The 13,052-nt window shown below is 41.7% G+C and overlaps 1 protein-coding gene across 3 annotated transcripts; it reads right to left on the minus strand.

Moving 5' to 3' along the window:
• Positions 1 to 4,388: 4,388 nt before the first annotated feature.
• On the minus strand, positions 4,389 to 7,188 carry dmrta2 (DMRT-like family A2). 3 transcript variants are annotated; one of them, XM_030049864.1, is made up of 3 exons: positions 7,059 to 7,188; positions 6,396 to 6,885; positions 4,389 to 5,643 (listed from the first exon to the last, which is right to left on the minus strand). In XM_030049864.1, the coding sequence occupies exons 2-3, from the start codon at positions 6,853 to 6,855 to the stop codon at positions 4,760 to 4,762; spliced, it is 1,344 nt and encodes a 447-aa protein (XP_029905724.1). In that variant the 5' UTR covers positions 6,856 to 6,885; positions 7,059 to 7,188; the 3' UTR covers positions 4,389 to 4,759. The 3 variants fall into 3 exon arrangements, with proteins under 3 accessions (XP_029905724.1, XP_029905726.1, XP_029905725.1); XM_030049866.1 differs by lacking the exon at positions 7,059 to 7,188 and adding an exon at positions 5,979 to 5,981 and having other exon boundaries at positions 6,396 to 6,998; XM_030049865.1 differs by lacking the exon at positions 7,059 to 7,188 and having other exon boundaries at positions 4,389 to 5,636; positions 6,392 to 6,998.
• Between the last annotated feature and the right edge of the window lie 5,864 nt (positions 7,189 to 13,052).

Raw genomic sequence — 13,052 nt, forward strand, 5'->3', positions numbered from 1 at the left:
AGTATGTTTGTGCTGTAATGTTGTACCTCACTAAATTGTTAAGATTGCATTTCAACAGATTATGATTTTCGTAGGTTGAGCAAAGAAGAGAAGAGTAATCTGGTTTTAGTTTGTTTGTTTTCTTTATTTTCTTATGTCTTATTTTTCCAAATCATAGTATCAAGTTTTAACTCTGTCCCCATGAGCTGCATGAGAAAGACGATGCCCTCTATTCTGAAAAGCAACTTTTACATTGAGTGTACTCTAAACAAGATGCATGTTAATCATACCAAATACATTTTGCACCAGTGCTTTTACATCTAAATATAATTTCAGAAAGGTAACAATACTTATAATTGATTAGGATGTATTGGCACTCTTTCCACCCTTTACTTAGAGATTCGGCAGGGCCTGCCCAAACACAGACCTCCTGAACAAATAAATAAATAAATAAATACCTTTTGAGTGATCACTGCCTGAGTATCATAATATTCACAAAACTGGAAAAAAAGGGAAACATGGTCATATAAGGACTTGTGATTTGTAGAATTATTTTAATTCCAATAAATCACAAAAACAGTGTTGCAGGAGTTAATACCTCAGAGAGAAAATTAATTCACTTCTGTAGCCTACACTGAGGATAATAGCTCCTCCATGACTGTGTGTAAAGGCTACACAGACCCGCTGTGCTGTCTGTGTTCAGGATGAAATCAGCTCAGTCAGAGCGCACCTCCAAAATAAAGTGCTAACTGTCAAATTCACCTCCTCAAACATAAGAGGCTTCACTCTCCTCTTCATGTACATTATATAATTTATTTCAATCACCTGTTAACATGTTTCAGCACTGATTTTTTTTTTTCACCCATATGCTACAACTTTGTCGCAGAAGACATAATATATGGATCAAAGAATTGTTTCTGTTGGTCACATGACTGGTCATGTTGACTTCATATTATTTCATTTAACTTAGAAAAAAAAAAAAAAAAAAAACATGAATCACAGGCGCTGAACATGTGACATCACCAGCTGTGGACTCTTGTCTGTTTAACTTTTTGATGAATCTTATTTGTTGTGCCACCCTGATCAAGGCAGAAATGCTGAAAGATGAAGGTGGGGGGATCAAAATAAATGATTGACTGCGGCTTAATTATATTTAAGCAAATGATGAAATCAGCATCAGCATCAGCATGGCGGCAGTGCAGGTGGACTATAACAAATAACATTCATTCTTTGTGGTGGCTGTCAGACGGGAGCACAGCCAGTGTGAGGGGCAAAGGTCATCTTATGAAAACTCACTGAAAACCACACTTCAGGTGCAAATCTCGCCGCTTGGTGGCACTGTTGGTCAGTCAATGAGTGTATGAGACAGTCCATGTTACTGACATCGGTTCACCTGTAGATGGCGCCATCGTCTCTTGGAAGCAGCCTCACCTCTCTCAGACGGTGTGCTGGCTGTGGCTGCGGGTGGAGATGTGAGGCCGGTGCTTCATCAGTCCGTCCCGGTGTGCGCAGCGATGAGGAGCCGCTGAGGCCCGGAGCTCAAGCCGCTCATCAGCCTCAAACAAGCATTACAATCAGAAAAAACAATCTTTTACACCTATGTTGCTTTTTTTCTTCATAGACTCTGTCTCTCCAATTTACAACAATTTAATAGCAAGTCGGCCTTCTGAATTATATTAAAAAATTATGTCCACTCTGAGAAATATATAAGCTGCTGTCATTGCCTTAACAGATTGAACACGCCGTAATAACCCAGTGGTCCATACATTTTTTCTTCTTCAGAATTCAGTTGAAAATAATAAATGTAGCCTCAACAAAAGCAGTGTGTCTGCATGTGGCAATGCATTTATAGTTAAACTGACGCACTTCATGCGTTTTTCTCTCACTGGTAGGTTTTTGGTGTAAGATTTTCTATAGGCCTTATCATTTTTGACTAGACGAGTGACATTTCACAGGCTGTAGTTCTTTAATAATGTCTCACATAATGTATAGGTTTTAATTTAAATATTTGCGGTGACATTTTTCAACTCATTTGTATTGAACAACATTTAAAATTTATAGTTGTTTTTCGTTAAGATGAGCTCCAACTACTCTGCTATTTTGTGACATAAATCGGATGCTGAATGCCTAAGTCCATCAGCTGAAATTAAACTCCCGAAAGACTGTAATCATATAGGCTAAAATTAAAAAGGAAAAATGTAAATGTTAACGGTGTTCACGCCTCCTTTTGCCAGATGCTTTTTGGCTGTCAGGCGGTTTCTCAACAGGCCAATGAGCCATACATGTGTACTGAAATGTATTTAAGGAATAATAATAAATACATTTTAAAAATAAAGAAAAAAATCATCTTAAATAAATAAAAAAATCCTTATCTCTCAGATTGTCAGGTTTCAAAAAGACATAGGCTAAATCAACTCTGTATTCCGGAGCCAACAAACAAACAAACAAATGCCCATGTGGGCTGGGCATTTCTTTTATGAAGGTTTTAGACACTTGATGAAATGTGTGTAACACGGCGCTTCACCTGTTTCGCTTGGCTGTGCTGTGTGAGGCGGAGAAATCAAGCAGTTTGTTGACATGCTGGAGGCACGGACGGGGAACAAATTTATATCAGCATATTACAAGAGGGGTAGTATTCTCTGTGGCTTATACAACTTAGCCTATAGCCTACATCATCTGGTCAGGAGAAAAAAATCAGGAGAAGAGGCTGAGCAGCCTGCAGGTTGTAAAATATATTACAGGGGCGCATTTTATAAATCAGAATTAGCTACAGAGATAGTGAGGTCACTTAAAAAAAAATGCTATCTTTACAAATTGTAGTTGGGCTATTATTAGCAATCATCAACATGTATGACTGATTCATTCCTACTGAGCAAGTTTTGTTTTCAATGATTCAAACTAGGAAGAGCTACCAGCATCACAGCCCAGTCTCTGTCGCGGTGATGTGATCAACTTTTTGATCGACCTTTTCTGACAGATCCAGTTGAAGCCTACAAGGCAATGGGTGTGAATGAAAACTGGGATCTGAAGATAAGTTGATGCACATGGAGCATTTTTGATGTCTATCTGTCTGTCTGTCTGTCTGTCTGTCTGTCTGTCTGTCTGTCTGTCTACAAGCTGTCAGTGATGTGGGTTAGTGGCTAAGTAGCAGATATCACGCCAAAAAAAGGGATAAAAAGCCTGAGATGCCCTATTTCAGATGTTAATAATTCAAAATACATAATCAAATGAATAATTAGAAAATAAAATAAAATGGGGAAAACACGCCTTTGGCACTATCCTCATTAAATAGCTCCGGGGAATTTAAAAAAAAAAAAAAAAAAAAAGGGGGGGGGGGGGGGGGGGGGGGGTGAATTGCAGTGATTTGTTCAGCTGAAGTTCAGATGCAGAAACCACAGCCAGAGGTCTGACTGACGTTTAGATGTTCTCACGTTGTTCAGAAACACCACAAACATGACGCCTCACAACTTGTATGACGAGTCATGAGATATGGCAGTGTGATGCACCATTTACATGTAAAATCACTTTTGCTCCTGACAGTGTTGGTTTCCTCTCCCCCAAAATGATGCAGCAAATAAGTTGTATGTAGAAATACAAGTAACAATAGGCACTGTAGTAGCAGCATACTACTACTACTACTACTACTACTACTACTAATAATAATAATAATAATACAAAAATTCTTTAAAATAACATTTATTTCCAGCAAATTCATACAATGTGACAGCACAGCTTGCAACATTTGAAAAGGAATTGACTTGTTTCTGCACTTTACAAATGTCACAAAATATTGCAGCTGACTAATAATGGATAAATGAAAGGTCAATTATAGTATAGTATTTCATATTACCAAATGCAATATAATATAATACAGGCAGTTGGAAACAAACGGAAAATAAGTGAAATAAGACGTAAGAAAGAGGGGCGGCAATTACACATAATTAGTTCAACTTGTACAATAGGAAACTCTTATAGGGTTAACATCCGTAAGCTAGGTATATGTTATAATAACTTAACTTTGCCCCTTTCAACATTCAAAGCCTGGGCGCACTTAGGAGCGTGTGCATAATGAGAGAAACGCAGCCGTCGTTTTTTGATCCTCTTGAGGATAATTTGTTTGTACCTTATTTATGAGACCAACCACATGTTGACTGTGTTTGGTAAGATTTAAAAATAATAAAATAAAAATAATATCAATTTTAAAAAAAATTAAAAACGAAAACTTCCTGACAAAACTTTTAATTGGTATATCAAATGTTCTTTATTTTATGTAAGAAGATGAGATGAAATAATGGTCAATTCCTCTTTAAAAAAAAAAAAAAAAAAAAGAAAGAAAAAGTGTTTTGTTTGTTTGTTTTTTTATCATTTATGTATGACAGTAATTAAGTAATAATTAAGTTGGTTGCTCTTTTCTTGACCAGCTTCATCTTGATTTATTTTTGGAAACTATGCCACAAATAGCTTTTAAGTTTCACATAGGCTAATTTTACCGAGGACATAAGTTATATTCGGGTTCATAAATTGGCAAGGGGGATATCGTCAACAACTTTATACATATAAAATTAATTCTGAAAATTACACGTAGGCTAAGTGAGTTTAGTTTCCCTCTCAGACCATTTGACTACAAGCCAGATAATAAGCCTATTATTTACAGCAGCCCGTAGCCAAAACACATCACAGAAATTCTCGTGAACATTCAACACTTGTGGCTACAAATACAATGTTCATTTGGGTGGGAATGTGTGTCTGTGCAGGGTGAGTCCAGGCTCAGGGGGTCGCCTCACTGTTTGTCCGGCGTGTTGTTGACCAGAGGGCCGTACAGGCCGCTGGCATAGCCCTGCTCCTTGTGCAGCATTGTCCTGTCCCTTATCAGGTCGCTGAAGGCGTAGTCCATCGGCGGTCTGAAGCCCAGAGTGGGCATCAACCCGGTGGTGGAGTAGGGCGTCATGAAAGCTAGTCCCCGGCTGTGCGCCGAGTAGGCCAGCCGCAGCGGGTTGAGTCCCAGGTGGGTGCCCAGCGGGTAGGTGCTGGGGTCGGCGCCGAAGTGCGGTGCGTTTGGCTGGAGCGGGGAAAATGCAGAGCGGTTACTCAGCGTCATGGCCCCGGGTAACATGGGCCTGGTGGGGGTGGACGTGGCTGAGGAGGAGAGCGCAGGCTGGTGGGCATTTTGGAGCATCCGTTCGGCCGTCCACGTCTCCTCTGAGCCGGCCTTGTTGGGGCCCTGGGCGCCGCTGTTGTTGAGGATCTGCTCGATGGCCTGCACCACATCCTTGCCGCAGCCCTGCAGGACCAGCTCCAGGACGCTCCGCTTATGGCTGGGGAACACCCGGGTCAAGATGTCGATGGCGTTCATGTGCCTGGAGGCCGTGGAGGACGGGGAGGGCTCCTGCTCGTCTTTGTCGGTCTCAGATCCGGTATCGGAGCCAAGCGGGCTGACAGAGCCCGGAGTCTCCTCGCCGTCTTTCAGGGGCTTGGAGACCGGCGAGCTGATGAATGACTCGCTGTCTCCGTTCTCCGAGCCGGAGCCTGCATGTCGGCCATCTGGGGAGGAGATGCCCGGTGCCGAGTCGCCGTCTGTGGACACCGGCTTCCCCACAGTCTGCTGAGGGGTGGCGGCGGACAGCTGGCTCTTAGGAAACAGCTCGTATTTCTGGATGCTTGAATCTGTTGACATAAACAGCAACCAATAATCAGTCTATTGCTTTGACACAGAAAATATGCCACTTGCACATAGCAGTAGGACCTATAAATCTGAGGGGCATCAATTAAAAGTCGGCTTACAAGGGAAAAACAGACCAATGTTACTGCCTTGATGTGTAGGACTGAATTAAATACACTAACAAAACAAAAGAGACTGACCCATTTCAGACAGCAGCCATTAAACAGGGGGCACATAAACAAATTCGGCTTGCAAGTTACTTATGTCTCTTATGATTAAATAACGTTACATTAATACTCCTCTTCACACATAATTTTAATGTCACAGCTAGCAAACCCACCAGCTGATATCTACGATTTAGAACAACCTAGGCCTACATCATTAAGCTTGTTGTTATAGTCCTCAGTGCTGTATGGGTGAGTCACGCCGTAAAATACTCGATAAACGCACACCTGTGACCGCATTACAAAATCTGAATATTAATGCGCGGTCCGAAAATTACTATTCAGAGCCCGGTGTGTTGCATAGCAACCACGTTGTTTTTAGCTAGGCTACTATTCAGACCGAGCCTGCTGCTTGTTAGAAACGATAAAAAATTATCTCCGCGGTGTTTAATTAATACATGCACAGTTTAGCAGCTACCAAATCTGTAAGCTAACTAACCCTACGCCTCGTAGCTACTTTAAGATGACTAAACTCCTGCCTCCGGTGGCTAACTTCATAAACGTCATGGCTGTAGCTCGGCTGGCCCACTGACCTGAGCTGGTCTCGCTGTTGACGGAGCCGAACACCTCGTAGTTCTGCCGGGGCGGGATGATGCCGTTGGCGGCAGCCAGGGCGAGTCCCTCCGCCGTCCCGTAGAGTAGCTGCAGCTCCCGGGCTTCGTTCTCTTCCTGCGCCTGCTGCCTTCTCAGCGCCACCTGCGCCGCCATCACCCGCTGCCTCTCGGCGATCAGGGTGCACTTGGCGCACATACAGTCCTTCCAGCGACAGTAGCGCTTGTGGCCCTTGAGTGCGGACACCACGCCGTGGTTCCTGCAGCGGGCACACTTCGGGGTGCGGGGGTACTTCTCTGTGGCGCGCAGGAGGAGCGGAGGGCCGCGCAGGAGATTGCTGGCCATGGACACCGGGATGGAGGCTGCTGCGGCCGCCGCTGCCGCCCCGGGGTGGACTTGGGAGGACGAGGAGGCTGTGGGAAGCTCCGGTCTCAGATCCATGCCCGTGTTCCTCACTGATGCAGCCTAACGCTGTGAACAACAGAGTAATTGCACTGTTTTAACGACGACTTTCAGGCGCAAGCTCGTGTTAATGTAATAATGATGAGCAGTTCACACCAGCTGAACAGTTCTCAACATATCTGGGCAACAGGTGAAGTTGGTGCGATGACTGTTGACAAAAAAAAATCAAGCAAGAAACCTACTGTTAAAACTCTACCGAAATGTACAAGAAGCCTGGCGGAGTTATGGTGTGATGAGGCGAAGTTTGAAGGTGTTACAGTCGAATTAAAATCCAAAAGCGCCGAAGCCGAGAGCAGCGCTCATTCCTCCTCGTTATAAAGTTAAAGACTGTCCAGGAGGAGCCGAGGTTGTTACTCGCAGCAGCCTGAGACACTAACTTCCTCCAGAGATTGTCAGTGGATACAGATCCCTCTCTCCCCTCTCTATTGTTGCTCCTACGTTTTCATTAGACAAATTTGACAACAATGTGGCGTCTGTCATTGGCCAAAGGGGGAAGGAGCAATCTGATTGGCTTGCTTCTTTTTTCAACTGTGTCCACCTGAGTTCTTTTTCAAATATCAAGTGTTTAGAATCTGAAGGGGGATCCCGGAAAGCTCAAATCGATGCCCTATATTTCCCAAAAAGAATTTTATAGATTTAAAAGAATATGTTAGGCTCATTCATGGGTTAAACTTGTAGGCACAGGCTTATTTTTAGCCTGTGCGCTGCATAGGCCTATTGTCAAGTAGGACATTCAAAATATTAAATCATAGGCTTAAGAACAAGGAAAACTTTTAAGCCCTTGAAAGAACATCAAAATATTCTGTAGCAGCTGACTTCATTGTTACTATGAGACAATACAACCCTTGTATGTAGGTTTATTTTATTTTATTTTATTTTTTCATTCTATATAGCCCAGTGTAGTCAATGCTGTCAAATTTCCCTCTCTAAAATAAAGATGTCGTTGGCGTCACTGTTTTAATCCTATCAACCTGCAAGGTAAGTAGGCTATCGTTTATTTTATTGATTCCAGAAGCAAAATTTGCTCTTACCGATAAAGTCAATTTTCCGCAGGTTATATGGGCTGCAGAATGTGTAGCATATTGATGGTTAACTCGGCCAAATAATAGGGGATCGCTTTCTGTTTAACTTTGTCCAAATGATAGTGCAATCTTGCCTCAGTTATGATCGCTAGACAACATGTAATCTTAACAAGATGATTATTAATGTGGGTTAACACATGTGGAAAATTGTTTTATATTGTCCAGTGTAGAGACATTTTTATAGCCTATTGGACCTGTTCACCCCGTGTAGTGCAGAATTTAATTTTCAATAAATGAAGTCAGGTAGAAATACTATTTTTTTCTGTGTACATGTGGAGTTATGTGATCATCAATCAGCACGAGTATTAAGTATTTTTCTCTCTCTCTCTTTCTGTCTTTGATTTTTTTTTTTCTAACTCAGTAGTGTGTGCTGAAAATGACTCCAGGCAAAATAGGAAAAGTATTATCTTACACCTCCATGCACAAATTGTGATCTTCTGTTTGACATATTTACAAATGTTGATTGTCATTAACTTTTTTTTTTTTTTTTTTTTTTTAATTTTCACCTGTCAGCTTGAGACCATGGATGCCGCACAATGAAAAACAATATTTGTTTGCTCCACATGTGCAAAATTCACAGCCTTTAAAAAATAATTATTAGTTAAATTCGCATTGGAAATAAAATAACATATTTATTAAAAGACTGATTTTTTTTTTTGTGATCATCGACTCCAGTTTCATGCAGTTTCTTGACAATGCAGTGTGTTGTGAGTAATTATATTGATAATCGTTTTCATAATATTATAATGTTTTATTCTCTTCATCATATTTAATTTATTCTCAGCTAAATAAATATTTCCCCTGTTTGCCTGGTGAAATAATAATTTCGGATTAAAGATGGGTTAACGTGTTAACCGTATCATGGCGTACGAGCAAATAATATTATGAATAATTATTATTCTAACAATAATAATAATAATATTTCCAGACCACTTTAACAATAGTTGTAAAAAATGCGTATAAAATCAAGATGTATACCTTCATATATTTAGGCTAATTCAGTTAAATTTCCAGGTTCCTCATGGTGTCTACGCCTAACCGAAATAGCAAGATTCATTATAATCTACAGTAAATATAGGCCTATCTCTAATTTGGGAAAGGAGTTACAGCTTGTGAGTGCGAGATGGGGATCTGGGCTCCGGCATCTCAACTTCATTTTTCACTTTGCATTCATTCATTTCTGACAAAGCCTGCATAAACAGCTCCTGTCAACAGTAGTATAATTTTACCAGCATGTTGGGCTATTTAAAAAGTTCTAGTGGTAGAAATGAGGTTTTACATATTAAAGCTTTCTCTCTCTTTTTTCTTTTTTTTTTTCCTTTTCCTTTTTTTTTTTTTTTTTTTTTTTTATATAGCGTAGCCTAGTTTTTATAGTATAAGTTATTGGCCTGGTTAGATAAAATGAGCTCTGCACTGGTTGTGTTCTCGGCGTATTATTGCATATATTAACTGAGTAATTATAATAGTGTGGTGCTTCCAGACATCCAACAAGGCTAAAAAGCTACAAAAGGGCAACGTGTGCAAACCACCTGCCTCTTCACCTGTCAGCGGCGCAGATGATTTATGCAGCTGTTTGAACTCAGATTAAAAAGTTATGGATTTTTTTTCTTTAAATCAGCGCCTTGCGGCCCCTTTGAGGACTCCAGCAGCAGTCTTAGTGAACAGCGACTGGCGACAGGAGAGGCTGCTGAAGAAAGAGATGGTTGCTCAGTCTGCACCAGTGAGTCGTGCAGCCCTGCCTCTCTCCCCTCCCAGACTCATTGTTTACTTTCTGAATCACTGTAAGCAAATGCCATCTGTTTCCCTCGCCGCTGTCATCTGCACCTTAATTACCTAGCCAACAGGCTAATAGAGACGATATTAAAACTACATCTTTTTGACATTCAAAGTAATTATCTGCATGAGCGACGATCGCTCTCGAATGAAATTGCCTGTCCTGGTAAAGTGATAGTCGGAAAACTGCGGAGTGGGCCAGACGCTTATATAGGAAAGATTATTTCACCTCAGGAGGGATCTGATGAATGATCTAAATATAAAATGGGCCACCCGATAACATGCATTTGTAGGAGCAGGGTGTTGGATTTCTAACACACATAATTGCACGTGCATATGGAACAACAAAAAAGAAAAAGAGAAGAGAGCAGCTTAGTTTTCCTATTATGACCCTTTATTTTTACGCATCGTTTTTTTTCCTGTGTTGATAATCATGTAATCATATTGATAAATGTGTATTTTTCTGAGTTGTTTGGACTTGTCAAGTGATTGTTTGTCCATCCACAGAATTATATGACTTTGGGACGGCGGTTCAAATTCAAATCTAAAGGGTATGGACTTAATTAAACACTGGCGTAATGAAATTAGTTTTCATTATGCCAGTGCAAGGAGGCCTATTATGTTCAGAATAATATAAACTCATAACCAAGGCATAGTATATCCTTTTGATTAGTGTGGTTTATTCGTAAATTGTAGGTGTGAGTATGAAAAGTTGATTTTTTATCATAAGGATTAAGTTTACTATTATTCTCCTTGGGCCAATTAAAAATGCCCCCCACGCAATTAAAAGTGGCTGTGAGCACTTCAGAAAAAATCCAACATTCTTTAACCACTTCATTAGGCCTATGCATCAAAAAACCTATGCGAAGCTTTCATTTCTTTCAGGAAGGCTACAGACGAGTGGGTTTTTACACCCTTTTAAGATCACAACAAAGGCCATGCTTGACCCAACATATGTAGCAGCATGTTTCCGCTGCCCTGCACCCTGGTGCGGCTTTCTAGCGGCCTCTCCCACTGCCGCTGCCCCGCCTGCAGCTCGGCTGGGCCCGGATCCCCTCCTGGGGTCTCCCGCTGCAGCAGCCGGGTCTCTCAAACAGAGGCAGAGGTTAGAGTAGCAGTTATACAAGGGGCTGCGGAAAAAGAAACGCACGGGTTTTCAAGGGAAGTATTTACACGCTTGACGAGCTCACCAAGTAGGCCTGGGCTTATAGACATGAGGCTGTTAACCTGCAGTTCACACCGGCCCCATTGCGATGGGGAAATGGATCAGACTAATGCATTCCTTTAAAGGCGGAGTGAGAGAGGTAGGGGAGGGGGAAGCCACATAAACTCACTTCACCTCCGTTTTTGTTTGGGCACTTCATACCTAACTTTTGAGGCTGACACAAATCTCTGCAAATCTTAATAGCATTTAAATTAACTGAAGACAGAAAACAGTGAAAGGCCTATGATGTAGTGTAGGTTAATGAACATGGGGGGCATTGAATGGGCAAACACACTTATACTAACTTGAGTGTTGATTTATTTATGTATTTATCCATTTATATAATTACCCGGGGGTGTATTTGACAGGAGGTGATGATACCTTTTTTGTTTTCCATCACACCATCAGTTGGCTAACGAGCAGGTCTGTATAATTTGCGATGGTGGTTATCCGCTTTTAAATAGGCCTACTCTCCACTGAACGCATTAGAAGTGGAGGCTCAAACGAAGTAGTTTCCCTTTATCATTTGAGGCAAATTAACCGCGTTAGCTCCCAGCCACAGCCCGTGATGCCGTGAGAAGCGCATCAACAAAGTGAGCGGCTGCAGGCCTATGAATTTCAGCAGAAGCAAGAGGCAGTCGTGTGCTGCTCCTGGACAAACACTTGAGCTGAAGAGGCAGGGAGAGAGGCCTCTCCAGCCTCACTCTTCACCCGCTAGAATAACACTTATTTGTAAATGGGGGATAACCCTGCCATGGCATATGAATATTTCAAAGATTGGAGCGGTCCCTCTCTGCCAAAGCTGTTGGCCAGCACTCAGGCGCCCCCTCCTTCTCCATCTCTCTCTCTCTCTCTCTCTCTCTCTCTCTCTCTCTCTCTCTCTCTCACACACACACACACACACTCACACTCACACACTCACACTCACACTCACACACACACACACTCACACACACACACACACACACACACACACACACACACACACACACACACACACACACACAGAGACACTCACACACTGAAAATGCCGCTTCTTGTGCCCCCAGGATAGGTTGGCAGGGATTATCTTTGCTTTATTGAATGGGCTACAAGTATTCATCAACACGACGAGATTACTGGGCTCTCTGACTCTCCCTTCTGCTAGTCAAGGCCTATAGTGGTCTATAATGATAACTCCATTATCTAATCTAAGCAACAATTCTCTAGGGGCCTAGTCAGTTGTAGGCTAATAAGTGTGTAAGAGTGTGTGCGTGTGTATGTGTGCGAGAAGGAAAGAAAGAGGGGGAGAGAGAGAGAGAGAGATAGACCTACACACTACACCAGCCAATTAAAATGCGCTCTCCCCTGCTCTATCCCTCCACATCTGCCTCCTTTTACAAACGAATGGCGCAGAAAAGAAGGAAGCTCATGAATAGGCACTCATTGAGATCACAGATGGAGTATGGCTTTTTTTTAGCGAGAAATTTGAGAAACACCATTGTCCCCAATCAAAACTCAATGTGTTCGCCTACAATGGTGCCGGCTTTGAGCTCCGCCGCTTCAATTGGCCTTGTTTTTGAAACTTGAAGTGTTCAGCACAAAGACTTGGCCCTCCTAGATGTCACCAGCGCCTCTGTTCACTGTGTGTGCGTGCGTGTGTGTGTGTGTGTGTGTGTGTGTGTGTTGGGGGGAAAAAACACAATTAATATGAAGCTATAATTACTCCCCTTCACGCCACTGCACCCATTCAAGCCCCCACTGGCCCATTTATTGCTTTATCCCATGCTGCCGATAATCCGAATACCACAGGTTTTTATAGGACCTCTCCATAACTTTTTTTTTTTTTTTTTTTTTTTTTTTTTTTTTCAGGAGGCAAATTTAAAAGGTGCAAGGTGCAGGGTGAGATACATTTATATATATTAAAAAAAAAAGAAAACGAAAAAGCCTTGCAGTACATATGGTAATACGCAATATTACAATATAATATATTAATATACTGAACATCTGACAGGCCATTTTAGTCAAGAATGGTTCTCCAAATACTGTTGTAGCCTATTTTAAAAACGAGGACGCAAATGCTCAAGAAATGTATATACAAAAATAAATAAATAAATCGGGCCTAGCTGAGTAGGATT

This window comes from Myripristis murdjan, chromosome 4, assembly GCF_902150065.1.
Source record: "Myripristis murdjan chromosome 4, fMyrMur1.1, whole genome shotgun sequence".
NCBI lineage: Eukaryota > Metazoa > Chordata > Actinopteri > Holocentriformes > Holocentridae > Myripristis > Myripristis murdjan.